We start from the raw sequence: 17,637 nt of genomic DNA, 5'->3' as shown, positions 1-17,637 counted from the left end.
AAAAGAAAATTAAGATTGCTAATAAATATGTATCACATGTCAATGGGGTCACTTAAACCTTCAAATATCAGAGTTTCTATTGTACTAGTTTAACTTATTGGCAGTTATATTCCAGAGGTTGTTGGACTTCGTGGCTCTTTGTTATTATCCTAGAAGTCCTTACCCTTCTTCTCAACCCTCATGTAATTTAAAGCCAAATTTCTAAACAGAGCCACATTGCAAAAACATAGATAAATAACAATGCTAAAACAGATTTCAACATTTGAAGTACAACGAATCCTGCTTTTTATAGAGGCCAAATTCTTGGAGACAAGAGGTCTCATTTTGAGGACAGTCAGATCTGTCATGAGGATATTGAACAAAGAACAGAACACGCTGCCATTTGTGAGAGACGAGCTGACACTTTAACAATAACAGTGAACAACAGGGTTGTGGTGAAAGGGGAAAAAAGCTTTACTCTTAAAAGTCTGAAGTAGCTGGGAATGTTAGAAGAAAACACTCAGTAGGCAAGGATGCCAGGCAATCCCTAACTACCCAGGAGAATGCCCTCACACACCTGGTGGGGAGGCCTGGTCCCCAGGCGTGGAACGAAGCAGGAGCCTGTGTGGAGGGAAAGCAGTGACCGAAGACAGACCCTTCTCAAGTTCTGTAGCTGGAATACAGCCTTCAGAGCAGCCACTGTTTTCTATCTTAGGTTTGTTCACATGTCAACATTTCAAACAAAATTGGTGGCGGAATAAAAAATTCATGAAGACAGTCAGAAGTTATGAATAAGAAGTTTTTAGAGTTAAGATCTGGTCCAATGAAGATCAAAAGAAGTGGGACGAGCTATGAATGCAGTGACACAGTTTGAAAAAAAAAAAAAAAAAAAAAACAACGCGGCTGCTCTAGACCTAGAAGACGAAATCTCTGAAACTCTTTCACCTTTATGCTCCAAATTCACTTTTGTTCTCTTATTGTTTTCCTCACTCAGTGTTTAATCTCTACACTTTCCTCCCTAATGTTATGTGATTTTTCTATCCCTTTGCTATCTCTGTGCTCTAATACAATCACTGGGGGTGGGGGTGGGTGGGGAAGCAGCCTATGTGGTCCTATATCTCTATTTCCTGTGCATTTAGAGCAGCATCATGAACATTCTCAAGAATGAGTCCTATAAAGTTATGCATCACCCCCAGGCATCACCAACTCCAAGCAAAACTGGGAAGAACACATACAATGTGTTCTCACTTTTGCCACTTGTGTGATGAGCCCTACCTAACTTCTGGAGGCTTCCCCAGCCTCAGCCTTCACCCAGTCATCGAGTGTTATTGAGGGTTATTGACCCTCAGGAACCCCGCTGTAGTCTGTTGCTTATGCACTGGAATGAATTAATGAGACAGTATCACTACTGTGATTGGTTGCAGACCGAAAGCTTTTGCCTTTAAATAGGAAAGTATCACAATGGGGAATATTATCCAGTTCAGGATGGCCATAGCTCCTCCCCAAATCACCCACTTATGAGTCTTCTCTACACTATGCCATCTGAAGTCAATATCAATTGAACAAGTTTGGGCTGAGGAAATAAGAGTTATTAAAATATGAATCATATTTCATATTTAAATATTTTTCATATTTCAACCATCCATAATGAATGAAATTACTGAGAGTCAGAAAATGTACGGCAACGGCTCTAAATGGTGATAGCAGGGATATAGACCGTTTCTTAAAGGTTCCATCATTTGGGGAAAGTAGAAACACCTCAATCAAATATCCCAGTGAGGATCACAGAGAAGCAAATGTGGAAGTAATAAAGCAAGGTTTAAACAATTCTAGTTTAATATGATGAAAAATAGTATTGACAGCAGTATTGTGAATCTAAATGTTTATTAGCAATTAAGTTAAAGCATCAACCTAACTTTTACTTTCACAGTAATGAAGATTATGTCCTACATGTTTCAACAATTCCAAATCATGTGCTGTCCAAATATATTTCAGAATATTATGGATCTCATTTTAAATGAAATTGTACCTTTTCTATAAAATCCTTTATGATATTTCATCAGTGGAATTAGGAAATCACTTAAAAATGCATGGTATTGATATCAGATTCTGAAGCCGGTATTGAGCCTCTCAGAGGAGACAGGAAATCGTAAAATGAAATAGTAATTTCTCTCCTGGAGTTACTAGTTTCTCAAGTGCAGTATAAAACTTATGCCAAAGATGGAGAGAATGAATTATTTTATAGGGATAAAATGAAAAAGATGAAAATGCTTGGTTTTGATATATAAAAAAGAGTTTAGAAATGATTATTTGTTTAGCATGAAAATCCTTTAGACTGCCATAATATACTACAACAAATCTTTTCTAAATAAATAGTGAAAGATGCATAAAAGAAAAAATTACATCTGTGTTTTTAATCTAAATATGTCACTAGTCCACCTCTTGGCCCTTATCTCCTTTTATCTTTCAAATGAAAAAATTAGAAGTGAATTTTACCAAACTGAAATTTCATACTTCTGTGTTAGTTTTTTAAATATATAGGTTGATTGATCAATCGATAGGTAGATAGATATGGCTTCCAGGAGTTAATTTCATGGCTTCTAAACAGTATTCCGCTAAACTCTGAAACTCTGTAAACAGAGGATCAACAAATACAGAATGTTGTTGTTTATCCTTGATACAAAACATGTGAAGAATTCACATTAAAGAATAGCTCTCAGAAGACCTATGACCTACATTAAACACACACACACACACACACACACACACACACACACACACACACACAGCAATGGAAGAACAACACGGTGCCTAGCATTGGTAAATGGATGGTAGCCCCGTCTGTACCACATGGTCAGGCAGTGGGCGGCATGGCTAGACACTACGTGGCACCATGGCCACGTTGAGCGTGTAGGAGCTGGAAAGGCTCTCAGGCCATTACAGGAGAGGGTGTTGACACTGAAACTTGTTTTTTCCTTTGTAATCACTGTGTTCTTTTGAGTGAAGCCATTTCAGAAATATCAATCCAGGACAAATGTAGTTGCATCCATTCCAGACAAATGTTCTTTTGCTGTACAGGACATTTCTTTCTTTTATAATGATCAAGACTGCTCATGAACTGCAATCTGACTTTTTCAAGTAGCTTCTTACAAAGTAATATGAGGACCATCAATAGGAAAAGTTTGGGGGAATAAATTAGATCTAACTAGTACTTGCTACATTTGACATATTTGATTTTTCTTTCAAGATAATGCAAACTGAATATACTTAATCATTTCCTTCAGTTTCTTTCCATAATGCTTTGGTAATCCACAATGATAAATTTCCTCACATAATACAGTTCTTTCAAATGATTCCACTTTCCAAATTAATGGAACTCTAAGCCAGTACTTTTTCGGGTAGAGAAGACAAGTTGAAAGATCAAGTTTAAGGTCACACAGCAACATATTTTAACAATTATGGGATTTGGGGAAATAGACCAGAGTGTAAACAGCTATCGGGAATAAAAGTTATTTCAGAATCAGGAAGTAAATTCCGGGGGGCAGCAGCTTATATAACTAACAAAACAAACAGTTGGCACACTTCAGGATGGCTGGTCATGCCCTGGTCATTTTAGTGACACTCAAATCCTGTTAACAGTAACATCTTTGAGTTGTTGTGGATGTGTGTGTACACAAGTGTGTGCATGAATTATATCTGTGTATGAAGGAATTGGTACACACACACACACGTACACACACACACACACACACACACACACACACTATGTGGTTGATGAGCAACAAATAGAAATGAAAGAAGAGGGGCGCCTGGGCTCAGGTCATGATCTTGCAGTTCACGGGTTTGAGCCCTGCATCAGGCTCTGTGCTGACAGCTCAGAGCCTGGAGCCTGCCTTGGATTCTGTCTGTCCCACCCCATAACCGTCAAGAATAAATATGCATTAAAAAAGAAAGAAAGAGGGGCGCCTGGGTGGCTCAGTCAGTTAAGCGGCCGACTTCGGCTCAGGTCATGATCTCGCGGTCCGTGAGTTCGAGCCCCGCGTCAGGCTCTGTGCTGACAGCTCAGAGCCTGGAGCCTGTTTCAGATTCTGTGTCTCCCTCTCTCTGACCCTCCCCGTTCATGCTTTGTCTCTCTCTGTCTCAAAAATAAAATAAATAAACGTTAAAAAAAATTAAAAAAAAAAAAGAAAGAAAGAAAGAAGAAATAAATAAAACTGATTTATTTGGAGCAGGGAGCAGGTTTTAAAATACTATCTTCTGTATCCATGATGCAGCAGATGTAGTAGGCACAAAATATTCACATTTCATTGTATTACTGAATAGATGAATGGACAGGTGGAAATGAATGAATACAATGAGAATGTCAATTAAAAGAGCAACCCACCAGGAGAATCCCTGGGACTTAAATAAGACGAACACTGTCAGGATGGTAACAATGGGAGCTAAAAATAAAGCTGCATTTCAGCTGAGCCTTATTACCTTCCAGCCTTACATAAATCACTAGAGAACATTGACATAGTTGGGTTACTTCTGTCTCCTAACACAGAGGCACCAACGTGGCACCCTTTCTGTGGTGCAACTCAGACGGGCAATTAGGAAAATTGTGGAGACTAATAATTCGCTAAACAGAATGTACAGAATTCAACAGATTTAATGAGAATGAAAAAATACTGGGGGTGGATACCTGCCTCACATCATAATGACATGCAGAGAAGCTTAGTTTTATAAGAATTTGAGCATCCGGAGTAAAATTGAAGAATTTTGTTTGCATCACTTGGAGATTAAATTACACGAATACTTAGGCTCTGAATGTGTTTCCTGATGACACTTAATGGCCACATGAACTCTGTCAAGTTAATCTTTCTGAACCTGTTTCCTCCCCTGTTAAAATGCAGGTAACAATGTCTCCCCCTCTGAATTAGGGTGAAGGTAAAATGGAATAAGGTGTGTGAAACGGACTAAAAGTGTGGAGTCTCAAAGCAAATTTCTTCTTCCCTAAATTCCTTTTTTACAAAAACATTTATATATTTATTTTGAGAGAGAGGGAGAGTGAGCAAGAATGGGGGAGGGGCAGGGGGAGGTGGGGAGAGAGAGAATCCCAAGAAGACTCCACGCTATCAGCGCTGAGACAGACTCTGGGCTCGACCTCACCAACCGAGAGCAAGAGTCAGATGCTCAACCCACTGAGTCATCCAGGAGCCCCAAATTCCTCCTTTGTTTTTTAAAATTTTTTAAAGTTTTTTTTTTTTATATTTGAGACAGAGAGAGACAGAGCATGAGCAGGGGAAGGGCAGAGAGATGGAGACAGAATGTGAAGCAGGCTCCAGGCTCTGAGCTGTCAGTACAGAGCCCAACGCAGAGCTCGAAGTCAACCGACTTCAGACACCCAACCGACTGAGCCACCCAGGCACCCCATCCAAATTCCTCCTTTTAAATGTGGGAGGCTGGCTGTGGGCATTGGCCATGTTCAGTTCACTTCAACAAAAGAATGATAAAGTCACGATTGCAGACTGATGTCTGAACCAGCCCCCCTTCCCACACCCAGGGGTCTACCCCCCCCAGCATGGAGACCCCGTGTAAAGGGCTAAGCACTCCTCCTCAGCTCCTCCCATGACAAACTTGACCAACCACAGACATCACTGCCCAACTGCTTCACTGTCCCTGAAATCTCCAAGGATAGGGAAGATTGGAAAATGTGAGAAAGAGGAAAATCGGACAGAATAAGGAGGGAAGGAAGAAACGAAGGGGAAAATTTCAGGTTCCAAGGAGGCCTCCTGATGACCTTCACCTGCCCAACCTACTGGGGTAACTGAGCCCAAATGACACGCAGTAGGGAATCGTGCTCTTATAAAAGGACTGAAGTGTCCACTGAAGTGTCATTGTCCATCTTCACCCTGTGAGCCCCCTCCCTCACAGTGAAACAGAACAGCACATGGGACCCTGAGCAGTCACTGTAATGTAGCAATTCTGAATTTTTCAACCCCGCTCCAAAAGCAAGGTCATGGTTGATCAAGGATGAACGTCCCCTATGCAAAAACAAAAACAAAAACACTCTATCAGAAAGTCCCAAACTTTATAACTTTCTATAGATAGCCTGATTATCCCTTCATTTCCCCATTTAAAATTGTATGAATTCATGTTTTATCTCACAGACAATCTCAAGGCAGCATTCTTACATGGCACTTCCTGAACCCCAGTCTAGTTTTAATTACCCACTCCATGTGTATGACTCCAACCTCACATTTAGCCCTGACCCTTCAGGCTCACACACTCAACAGGCTGAAAAAAAAATATATCAACTTTGGGTCACCATTGGTCCCTTATGCTCAATATATCTAGAAATGAACTTGACAACTTCCTGTTATGTTCCCCATTTCAGTAAATGGCAACAACTCTTATCCAGACAACCAGACTGGGCACCTGTGACTGTAGCACTTTGCTGCCTAAACCCATCATTAGCTCCCCATTGCCTTTGGAATAGAGTCCAGTTCCACAGCAAGGTAAAAAGACCACCAGTTCTGTGTCTCGCCAGCTTTCCCTTCCGTCACTTGGGCATTCTGGGAGTAAATAAGATGATTCTAGTCCCCTGCACAGATCACACACCTCTACTCTCTTTGCCTAGGACATGTTTCTCTCATTTCTTTTTACGTGTAAGCCTACCTTTGAGGTAGGGAAGGGGTAGACATGTGCATGGGGATACAAAAATGTCAGCAACGCATGAGCCATATGTCACCACCTCTGTGAAGAGCCTCATCACCCTAAGTAAAGTGTCAAATAAGCCCACGCCCAACTTTCTCTACATATCTCACTTATTCAGTTTATTTGTTGCATCTCCAGCCCACTGGGATGTAAATTCCATGAGAGGGGGGATTTTATCTGTTGTGTTTGTTGCTATATCCCCCGCATTATGGCCAAATGAGTAACAAATGCATGACTAAGCAAATCTCCCATAGCACCGTGTATTAAAATTACATGTTTATGTGGCAGTTTTGTCATTACTGTTTTTTAAAAAAATTTTAATGTTTATTTTTGAGAGAGACAGAGACAGAGTGTGAGTGGGGGAGAGACAGAGAGAGAGGGAGACACAGAATCCAAAGCAGGCTCCAGGCTCTGAGCTGTCAGCACAGAGCCTGACATGGGGCTTGAACCCATGAACCATGAGATCATGACCTGAGCCGAAGTTGGATGCTTAACCGACTGAGCCACCCAGGCACCCCATGTCATTATTGGGTTTTTTTTGTTTCATATTTTGCTAAACAGTAAATTTCTTGAAGGTAGAAGCTACGATTTTTTGTGTTTGCATTTTTGTACCATAATATCTCACATAGTGCCTCCAGCATAGTTGGCTCTCCATAAATGTTTGTCATATTAAATTCAAGATTAAACGAAGACTTTTTTCAGTAAGGAAAGAACCTTTACATTTCTTCAGATTCACAGACCTCTTTAACATTTGATTCTGTCTCTTAACTGTGAGGCCTTCCACAAGTTATGGAACTTCCTCGAACCTCCATAACCCCAATAGTAAAATGAGAAAATATCCCCACCTCATTGACTTTTAAGAAAAATAAGTGCAACGACCTGGAAAGTGCTTAGCACAGTGTCTGGCATAGAGACCTACCCAAGAGATGCCAGCTGTCTCATTTCCATCGTGCAGATGATGGGGATAATAAAGAACACTCGTATATAATGAATAACAGAGAAAAATCTGAAAAGGGCATTTCCCCCAAAGAATAGTGTTGACAAAATGTTCAGGAGACTCTCCCGAGCATCAGGGATCATCAGAACAGGGAAACCCTTCTGGGAGCACAGTGTTAGCAGCAGGCTCCCCTCAGCCAGGCCAGACAAGCCTCTGCGGCTGTGGAATCGTGATTAAATAGGGCAGCTCTTTCATTTCCCTTTTGCTGGCAAACTTTCAGGAGACAGTGGAGTTTCCTATCTACTTACACACCAATCAAGCAGTCAGGCTTAAAAAGATGTATGTATATATGTCTCTGTCTTCTGGATTGTCAAATATGACCGGACTGAAAATCCATAACTCCATTTTTGCTCAGTGACACTTTTTCAAACAAATCCAACCGCTTTCTTTTTTTCCTTTGCACCGTTAGAAGTTCTGGCAGAGTGTGTTTTGGCCTTTGCACTCAGGCTGCAAGCTCTGTAAAGTCAGAGGTCATGTTTGTCTCCTTCACTGCCAGAGCCAGGAGCCCAGATACAGTCCAGACCCTGGTAAACGGTGTCTGCTCTATAAATGTTTATAGAATAAAATTTTGGAATCCAATTATTGATATTTAATCCTACACTAATCTGCGGAATAATTTTAATATATAAATTATACTAAGGAATTAATTCATTAAAATATCCTTGAGAGGGGCGCCTGGGTGGCTCCATTGGTGGAGCATCCGACTTCGGCTCAGGTCATGATCTCATGGTTCATGGGTTCAAGCCCTGCATCGGGCTCTGTGCTGACAGCTCAGAGCCTGGAGCCTGCTTCAGATTTTGTGTCTCCCTCTCTCTCTGCCCTCCTGCACTCATACTCTGTCTGTCTCTCTCTCAAAAATAAATAAACATTAAAAAATAAAATAAAATACCCATGAGAACCATATTATCTAAAGTTTTGTAATATATGACTGTAGCTGTTCTTACGGTCTCCATCCTGGACACTGTCATCTGGACTGCTGGTTTCGTAGGCCTAGAGATGAGCAACCCATATCTGTAGCAGATGGCTCTCCTTGGGGGGAGGAGTTAGACTAATTTTAGGAAAGTGAGCCCTTTCATCCCTTGTCTTTGCCCAACGTGTAAATTCTCTGAAGACTTTCCAAGGCACCAATTGGAGCACTGTGAATATCAAACGCTTTCCATGCACAGATTCAGTTCTCTTACAGTTTCTGTGAGAATCAGAAAGAAGCTTGAAAATAGGGAAATGAATTTTTTTTAATTTAAAAAAGCGAGCGAGGAGAGCACATACCTGAACAGAAGTCATCAGAGTATCTGTCATAGACGGCCCTACAGTCCCTTTCATCACACTCACAGGTGTCCCCGTGAATATCTCCCCAGTCTCCAGTTGGGTCAACATCGTGGCAAGAACATTCACCACACACACAAGTCCCTAGATGAGAAAACAATTGTATACGGTTTTAGCGAAGAAAAACCATGAAAGAAAGCATCTTACATGTTGCTTTTTAAAATCTTTTGCTTACTGTGTATTTGGAAAATACATATATTGGATAAAAACATTCTACAAAGGAAAAACACCATCTAATGTGGACGGCAGAGATTCTTTAATAGATAAAAGTTATTTTCTGTGTCTATTATTGTGTGGGTTGTGGGATGTGCCCTTAGCACAGTAGTGGTTTCTTTCCAAAACAGCATCAAAACAATGAATACGAGTTAGAATCCCAGCCCTCAAGAAATCTGCAATCTATCTGACAAAAGAAAGCTACTGGATGACTGTAGGGTCATGTACCAAAATGTAAAAGGTGGTTGTGCCTGGATTTTTTAAAGTATCTGTATCTGGGGGCACCTGGGTGGCTCAGTCGGTGGAACGTCTGACTTCGGCTCAGGTCACAATCTCACAGTTCATGAGCTTGGGCCCTGCATCGGGCTCTCTGCTGTCAGTGCAAAGCCTGCTTCAGACCCTTTGTCTCCCTCTCTCTGCTCCTCCCATGCTCAAATACTCTCTCTTTCTCTCAAAAATAAAATAAACATTTAAAAAAATAAAAATAAATAAATATCTGTATCTATATTTTAAAAAATGAATACCCTTGGCTTTTGTAATAGTATAACTGATGTGGGTGCAGGGGATAAGGATAGGTATATGCTAAGGTGGGTCCAACCTGACACTGAATAAACGATTTAGGCAATACAGGACACTTGTTCTATCCCTGATTAGCTGTGTCTACAACAAAGGTTTTCTGGTCCTTGGAGATGGGCTAACAAGGAAAAGGAAGTAAGCCTGTGCAGGGATTGGTGTCTCTCTCCCGCCCCCCACCTTCCCCCCACCCCGGAAGCAATAATGAGGAAGAGTGCCAGGGGAGACGCGGATGGTACCTTCTGAGAAAAAAAAAAGACATATTGCTGTGCCTCCTCCCGACTTGCCTTCAGGAACCCCTGAAATCTCACTGCTACCCAGCCTCATTTGAGCATGCTGCCTCCCAGTCTGCTCTGCCAGATCTCCAAATCAGACAGCTCCAAGTGCAGGAAAGGACAGGCAGAAGGTGAGACCTCAGGGGTTGGCGAGTAGTGTGTGTCTCTCTCAGAGCCCACATATCCCTGCTGCAGAACCGGCCCTGATCCACAGCCCAACCATTGCCATTTTTCTCCTCTTTCCTTTCAACATCTCACGGGAACACAGCCCAAGATTCCTATACTAACATCATGACAGTGATGACTGGACCTACTGAATAAGAAGTACGCAGACAGAAACACGTCCTTATATAGAAAAGGAAAACATAACATGAATTAGTGGGATATATAGTCAGACCTATTCTGCATACATTAAAAAGAGGACTTTTCTTTATAATTTTTCTTCCAACTTCAGGCCTTTTGCTTTCCTTTCCCTATGTATAGAAATTTGGCCCATTTTACTCTTCTGCATTAATTTCTTACGCCATTTTTTGAAAAGAGAAAATTGGTTGTATGTTAAGGTTTCCCACATAAGCATTACCTGATAAAAAGCACCATTCATTTACAGAAATTAAAAAAATATAATTTTCCAACTTTCCAGACTTTTATAATATTAAAAGAAGGAAATATGGGGGTGCCTGGGTGGCTCAGTCGGTTGAGCATCCAGCTTCGGCTCAGGTCATGATCTTACAGTTTGTGAGTTCTAGCCCCGCGTTGGGCTCTGTGCTGACAGCTCAGAGCCTGGAGCCTGCTTCCAATTCTGTGTCTCCCTCTCTCTGCTCCTCCTCTGCTCATGCTCTCTCTCTCTCTCTCTCTCTCCTTCAAAAATAAATAAAAACACTAAAAAAATTTTTTTTAAAAAAGAAGAAGGAAATATGGTCACTTATATATACCTTCAGGCAGGCAACAAATGGTCCAGCTGGAAAATGACAAGTAATTTCAAGGATTTCTAAAAAAAATGTTTATTTATTTATTTTTGAAAGAGAGAGCAGGGGAGTGGCAGAGAGAGACAGGGAGAGAAAGACTCCCAAGAAGGCTTCATGCTGTCAGTGCAGAGCCCGAGGTGGGGCTCAAACCCATGAACTGTGAGCTCATGACCTGAGCCAAAATCAAGAGTCAGATGCTTCACTAACTGAATCACCCAGACCCCATGTGTTTTCAAGGAGTTTTAAAAAGCATTTAAATAAAACTAATTTGATTTGATATCAACAGTTAGTTAACTCACTTTAAAGGACATTTTAGCAATACCAACATATTCTTAAAATTCATATCGAAGGTCAATCTAAATTTTATCTGGTTGTCTGACACAGTTTCTATACCTGTTCTATATCATTTTTATTATTGCAGATAAAAGTGACTCCAGATCAATTCAGTATTACAACCAAACCTTCGATTTACTCATAATTAAGACAAAAGAGTTTCTTGAATGTTCTCTAGATAATTAGATGCTCGTGCTGTAGATGGTTCTGTTAGTCAAGAGACATTTAACAGAAGTATCTACAAGAATTGCCTTTTAGCTGTACTATGCTATTTCTGGATGGCCGCCAAAGAAATTACAGTCCCTATGTTAACTATTTGTGCAGTGAAGCTTAAATAACTACAGCAACTTTCTTATCTTTCTGCTTTGTTACTCAATAAAGAATAAGAAAGAGAAGACTGTTGGCATTCTAAATGTTGACTTACATCGAAGTCAAACACTATAAAAGACCACTTCCCCCCACACCCAAGGAAATACAAGGAAAAGGAGGGTTAATGATGAAGAGCTTTGTTTTCCTCCCAATTCATAGTAACGTGGATGAATGACCCACCTCTGTTACTGCAGATTTGGCCATCTGGAGATGTGCATCTTCGCTTGCTCTCCCAGGGGGTGATATCACACTGGAATTCACATTTATCGCCATGCCAACCAGCCTCGCAGTAACAGTTTCCACAGTAACACTTTCCATGGCCTTTACCCAAAATGAATTTTATAGAGTGAGGGGGGGGGGGGGGGAGAAAGCAACTTTTAAAAGCAAAATTAACTTTCTACCTCTTTGTGATCATTTTTGCCTTTTGAAATAATATACCAGTTCTACAATCCTTGCTTAAAACAGTCAAGTTATAGATCTGTCCCCCGCACACCATGGGTGCGCATATACCTCCATAATCATACACAAAAAGCAAGAGCAAGTGTCTTGTAATTTGTCCTAGCCAGGTAGCTGGTGAAAATGAAAGAAATTTGAAGAAATGACAGGCTGGTCTACTACCCTCCAATCTCAAATGCACGCATCAGAGTCAAATGTATGTAAGCATTCATGCTAAGGGCATTTCTTGAATTAGTCATCCAAGGATTTCATTTGAAATCAACCATTGAGAAACCAGTGGTACATATTTACTTGGAAGCACATCATTAATGACTGAACGCTTCCTAAACCAGAGGAGATATTTCACCTTTTCGTTCAACTGTGTCCTACAAGCTGTTGTGTTCCACCACGTAGAAAAGAGGTTTTCAGTTAAACCAGTGTTTATTACTCCTTTAGGCCAATAAAATAGCATGGACCCCTGGCCTCACAATCAAAGCCCCTCCTATTCGTCAAGGGGACAGGATGACCCATCATTTTGTGTTCTGATGCCACCACACCCCTTCAACTCCTGCCTCGTTTTAAATTTTACCCGGCCTGTTTGTACTTACATCCAAGCAACCCCTATTGAACTGTCACATCATCGCTTTCTGCATCCTTATCTAGCAATCCTACAAGTTCCCAAAAGATGGTAATTCTATGTACCTCAAGTTACTTCTTAGATCCTCCCTTTTTGTGGTTATGTAAATTCCTAGGAGTATAGTTATGTATTCACCCAACCACGAATGTGTGTTTGTTCTTGTAAATATGATGAAAACGAGGGCCACGCTGGATTTTGCTTAGTCTATTCTTTCCATTTCATAGAATTATGTTTTATCAGAGTCTGTAGCTAAAGTCGTTGTTCTTCCCTCTCTCTTCTCCTGCAGCCATAATTTCAGAGGGCCCATGGGAAACTCAACGTGAGGCTATTTTTTCTTCCTAAACACTATGGCATTTCTGGCTTATGGCAAAAGTGTCAGTAGGGCCTGCAGAACTCACATAAGAAAGGGGAATGTACAATAGAATATTCTTGTCTCTTACCCTATTCTTGTCAATGAAAAAAAGCAGACACACATCAGAGAGACAAAGAGAGAGAGAAAAAGAGTGCTACAGTGAGATATAAGAAAGACACGGGGAACCAAGCACAAGATGCCATGTTTTTTACCTAAGTGAGCTGTGATTTGGATGTCCATGGAAAACCTCTTATTAACCGAATAGTCAATGATCATTTCTACAACAAATTTTAATTTGTTCACTGAAGCAAATGTAAAGGATATTAAATTATTTCATCAGTGATAAAATATAAAAGCTATACCTTTTATTTATGAACTCAACAGTACCTATCTCTCAGGTACCCACACAAAATATCACATCCCAGTGCTATGTCCTCAGGAACTTGAGGATTGCACTGGAAAATAGCAAGACAACTGTGTGCTAAAAGCTTTTCTAGAAGTTGGTTTTTTCAAGACTTGATTAACCTTTAAACTAGAATTTATTTCCTCTGTAATTTCAGGAAATTTATATAAGGTGCCACATATGTAAGGATTACCATGACATTAACAAATAATCCCAAATCTATGTTCTTTACATCCAAATTATTTGTATATTTATAAAATTCATAATTGAATCAGGGTCTTACTAAAAAATCATTGAGATATAGGTGAATAAGGAAAGAAGAATCATGTGAAATTACACTTGGATGTAGATCAGAAAAATTAAGCAGATATCCTCACAACCCAAATGAAAATACTGTTAACAGGACACATTTGGATAATGGAGATAAAATACAAGCTTGGGGCAATACACATTCCTCACAATAAATATCATTCTTTGCTTTCTGTAAACCGATGGAGCAAGAAAATCTCCTTTTAAATTGTTTTACTGATGGGCTGTAGAATCACCTCTTAACAGATTGGTTTCATGCGAATGAATGATATGTGGAAAGATCTACAATCCCAGTCAAAGTCACTCCCAGAGGATATTTACCGAAGTGCTGGTGTCTATGGTCTGAACCTTTACGCCATGAAATAGCTTAAGCCTCAAACAAATGGAAATAGTAAATGGCAAGGTTGGGAGTTAAACATTTCCTGTTGCGTGATTTCATGTTAAATGTTTATATTTACACATGCAAATAGACTTTGCTCTGGTGATGTGTATCAGAACACAATGGCCCCAAGCATGTTCCCTTCCTCTTTGTTTTTGGTCCATAATAATTGGAAATGAAACATCAGGAGGATGATAAATGCATAATATTTGTGGGTGGATTTACCTAATTGTTCTAATTATTTTGGATTGAGTCCATTAGCAGAATTGTCTGAGCAGCATCTAGCTTAGGTCACTGCCTTGAAAAATGTAAATTTTTGTGTTTGTCTGTTTTATTTTGGTGGGTTGTACAGCAAGGAAGCCAGAGAGAGCCAAACAGACCTAAAATAAGAGTATCTGAATGATCACAAGAATTGAAGCTGCATTTTTTTTTACACACAGAGGGACCGCTTGTCCTAAGTCAGTGACACTTTCCCTATGGCTCTCTCGTTCCCCCTGCCCCACTGGCCCCTGATCCTTCCACAGAAAATGCTCTTCTGAAATCACTCATTCTGCAGGCAGAATAGGATTCCATGGATTGGAATCTTGCCAGAGATAAATGAAATAAGTAATTGCTTATTAATGAAGAGATGAGGCCAGGGGTAACCAGGCTAAAACTTTTAACAAACAGCAGAGATGAGTTTATGTAAACTGAAGGGATGCTCATTGCTCTCTCCTCTCCTCTCCTGTGCTACCCATAGTTGCAAATGTAAACTCTGGGAACAGGCTGGCAGACAGGTAAGCAGAAGAAGACACTTTGGGTGATAAGGAGGGGCTCTTCTCATGGAGATCCAAACTCCAGGGCCCTTTGCAATCTCTTCTCATGGAGATCCAAACTCCAGGCCCCATGCAATTCTCCATGGGGAGGGGTCAAGAGCACAGTCTTCAGTATCAGACACATGAGTCTATGCAATTGCTGGAATGACCCTGGGTGCATTACCTAGTGAATGGGAAGAACTTATTACAGTGCTGGGCACTAGCAAGTGTGGCACATATAATAACTGGTACAACAGAAAACTGTTCGTGCTGTTCGTAGAAATGCCATAGGAACATAGAAAAGATCATGAAAAATGTTATCTAGGTATGTGGTGGGGAGGGAGAGATTCTAGGCTAATAATTCTATTGGCCTCCAATGTCTCCAATAGGACATGAGACTACTCAAAGGCTGATGATTTAGAAAGGGAAATGGAATGAAGTTAAAACATGCAACTGAGAGACTGGGAGAGCAGAGACAGAATAAAAGTAGCCGTGGTAAGCAGAGAAGATAAAGTACCAGTAGGACGACTTCAGGACCACACAGTTGCCTATTGTCATAATGATCTGGCTCTCCCCTGGAAGCAGTCTGATTTTGCATTTATGAAGTTCTAGTCTACCCTAAATGCCTCATATGAAGTGTTTTCCAAATAAACACAAATTCAGATTAAATGAGTAAACTTAGTGCAGAACCTTTATAGAGAGATAAAAGTATAAGAAAACAGATCAAAAATCAAGTTACTTTTACTAATTTCTGCATAGTGTACCTACCTCCACATATTTCTTCCGTTTCATCATCTATGCATTCTCTATCATCACACTCACAAAATTTGCCATAAACAAGGCCATTTCCATCTGGATTATCACACTTACACCTGCCACAGTGACATGTACCTAAACCATGAAAACAAAACAAAAAGTATTTGTTAGGTGCATATAAATGATAATGAATTTTTTTTAAGTAGGCTTCACGCCCAGTGCCGAGCCCAACCCGGGGCTTGAACTCATGATCCTGGGATCAAGACCTGAGCTGAGATCAGGAGTCGTATGTTCAACACACTGAGCCACCCAGGCACCCTGATAACCAATGGTTTTTTTTAATCTATCTCTTTCAAAGACAGAGACAATTCAAATCAATTTAATTTTCAATTGTGTATTACTGTGGGTATGATGAGATAGATAACAAAGTTCTTTCTTGGTGATTATAGTATAGCAATTATATTTTATGACACATAACTATTATGATTGACCTCTAATAGTTTCATTAATGTATGATGTATTTATTCATTAATGTAAATATGACCTTCCCAAGTGCAGAGCTACTTTATACATGGCCATCCAATCAATGCATGAATGACTATCTTCTGATTACACCTGGGTCTGAAGTGAACTAAAGCAGAAAATTCTAAGCATTGTAAGGGAAGTAGCATCGCTTATCTTCCTCACCAGTATTTATTCAATGCTTTGCACAATATTTGAGCATAACATTTATTAATAAATATTTGTGGAATTCATTAACAAATGCATAAATTAAAAACTTAGAATCTCCTAGTAATTTCACTTGCACAGTGTTAAAACTGATACATACATCCTTATGACAATAGGACCAGGGCAAGTTTTCATAGGTATAGAGTTCTGGAACCTCACCAAAACCTCAGGGCAGCTCAGGATGACACAGAGGCTCTGGAATCATCTGGTCTACCACTTACTATATATATATATATATATATATATATATATATATATATATATATATGCCATATATATATGTGTGTGTGTGTGTGTGTGTGGATTTGACTACAACCCTCGAGAGTGATTTCACTGACAGTAAAACAGCATTAAAATGATATTGAAAAATAGAATTTCCATTTAAGGAACTTCCTTTTTAATACTTATTTTTCCATTTGTAATTTATAATCATAGCCATCAACATACATGCACTGAGACCTGACCACTCACCAGATAGCCTCCTAGACTTTGGAAATGCAATGGGAGACCAAGTCAGCCATAATCCTCCTCTCAGAGTTTTATATGAGTAAACCGATATGATAAAATAAATGGAAAAGTGCAAAATGTTGCAGAAGAGCTTAGCAGGGGATTTGACTGTGACATGGCGGTCAGACAGAGCCCCTGGGGAAGTAGCTCCTAAATAAGGAACTGAGAGCAAAGTAAAAATAATAGGCAAGAGAAGTGAGATGGTGGAGAGGCCCACTTCCCACAAGAGACTATAGCAAAGGCTCTGTGATAAAAGAGGAAATTAGAAGAAAAAGTCAAAGATGGCTGGAACATAGAAAATGATGTGGAAAGAGGCATAAAATGAATAAGGTGACTAAAGGTGCCATTTATGGAAGTCTTATTATAAGGTCATGTTAAAGATTTCCAACCTTAATCCAGGAAGAATGAGAAGCCACAGAAATATTCTCTACCAGGGGGTCATGTGATCAGGCATGCATTTTTACCAGATTACTCTAGTTAATACATGAGGAATGAACTGAAATGAGGCACAGTGGACATGAGGACATGTTATTACATTTGTCTGCAGGAAAGAAGACAGAGGCAGAAGAGGGTGACAGCAGTGAGTTAGAAAGAGGCAAATACCCTTGGG

At 40.1% G+C, this 17,637-nt stretch overlaps 1 protein-coding gene across 2 annotated transcripts in view; it reads right to left on the bottom strand.

The window, feature by feature from the left end:
• ITGBL1 (integrin subunit beta like 1) overlaps positions 1-17,637 on the bottom strand; it is a 215,140-nt gene that overhangs the window by 109,455 nt on the left and 88,048 nt on the right. For both annotated transcript variants that reach the window (XM_042930028.1, XM_042930031.1), the window contains exons 4-6: positions 15,804-15,926; positions 11,907-12,047; positions 8,942-9,082 (exon numbers count right to left, since the gene is read on the bottom strand). In XM_042930028.1, coding sequence (XP_042785962.1) covers positions 8,942-9,082; positions 11,907-12,047; positions 15,804-15,926 — 405 coding nt within the window. The remainder of the gene's footprint in view (positions 1-8,941; positions 9,083-11,906; positions 12,048-15,803; positions 15,927-17,637) is intronic.

This window comes from Panthera leo, chromosome A1 (genome assembly GCF_018350215.1).
Source record: "Panthera leo isolate Ple1 chromosome A1, P.leo_Ple1_pat1.1, whole genome shotgun sequence".
Classification (NCBI taxonomy): Eukaryota; Metazoa; Chordata; class Mammalia; order Carnivora; family Felidae; genus Panthera; species Panthera leo.
The sequence above is the reverse complement of the archived record's forward strand: the minus strand, read 5'-3'. Positions and strand labels throughout refer to the sequence as shown.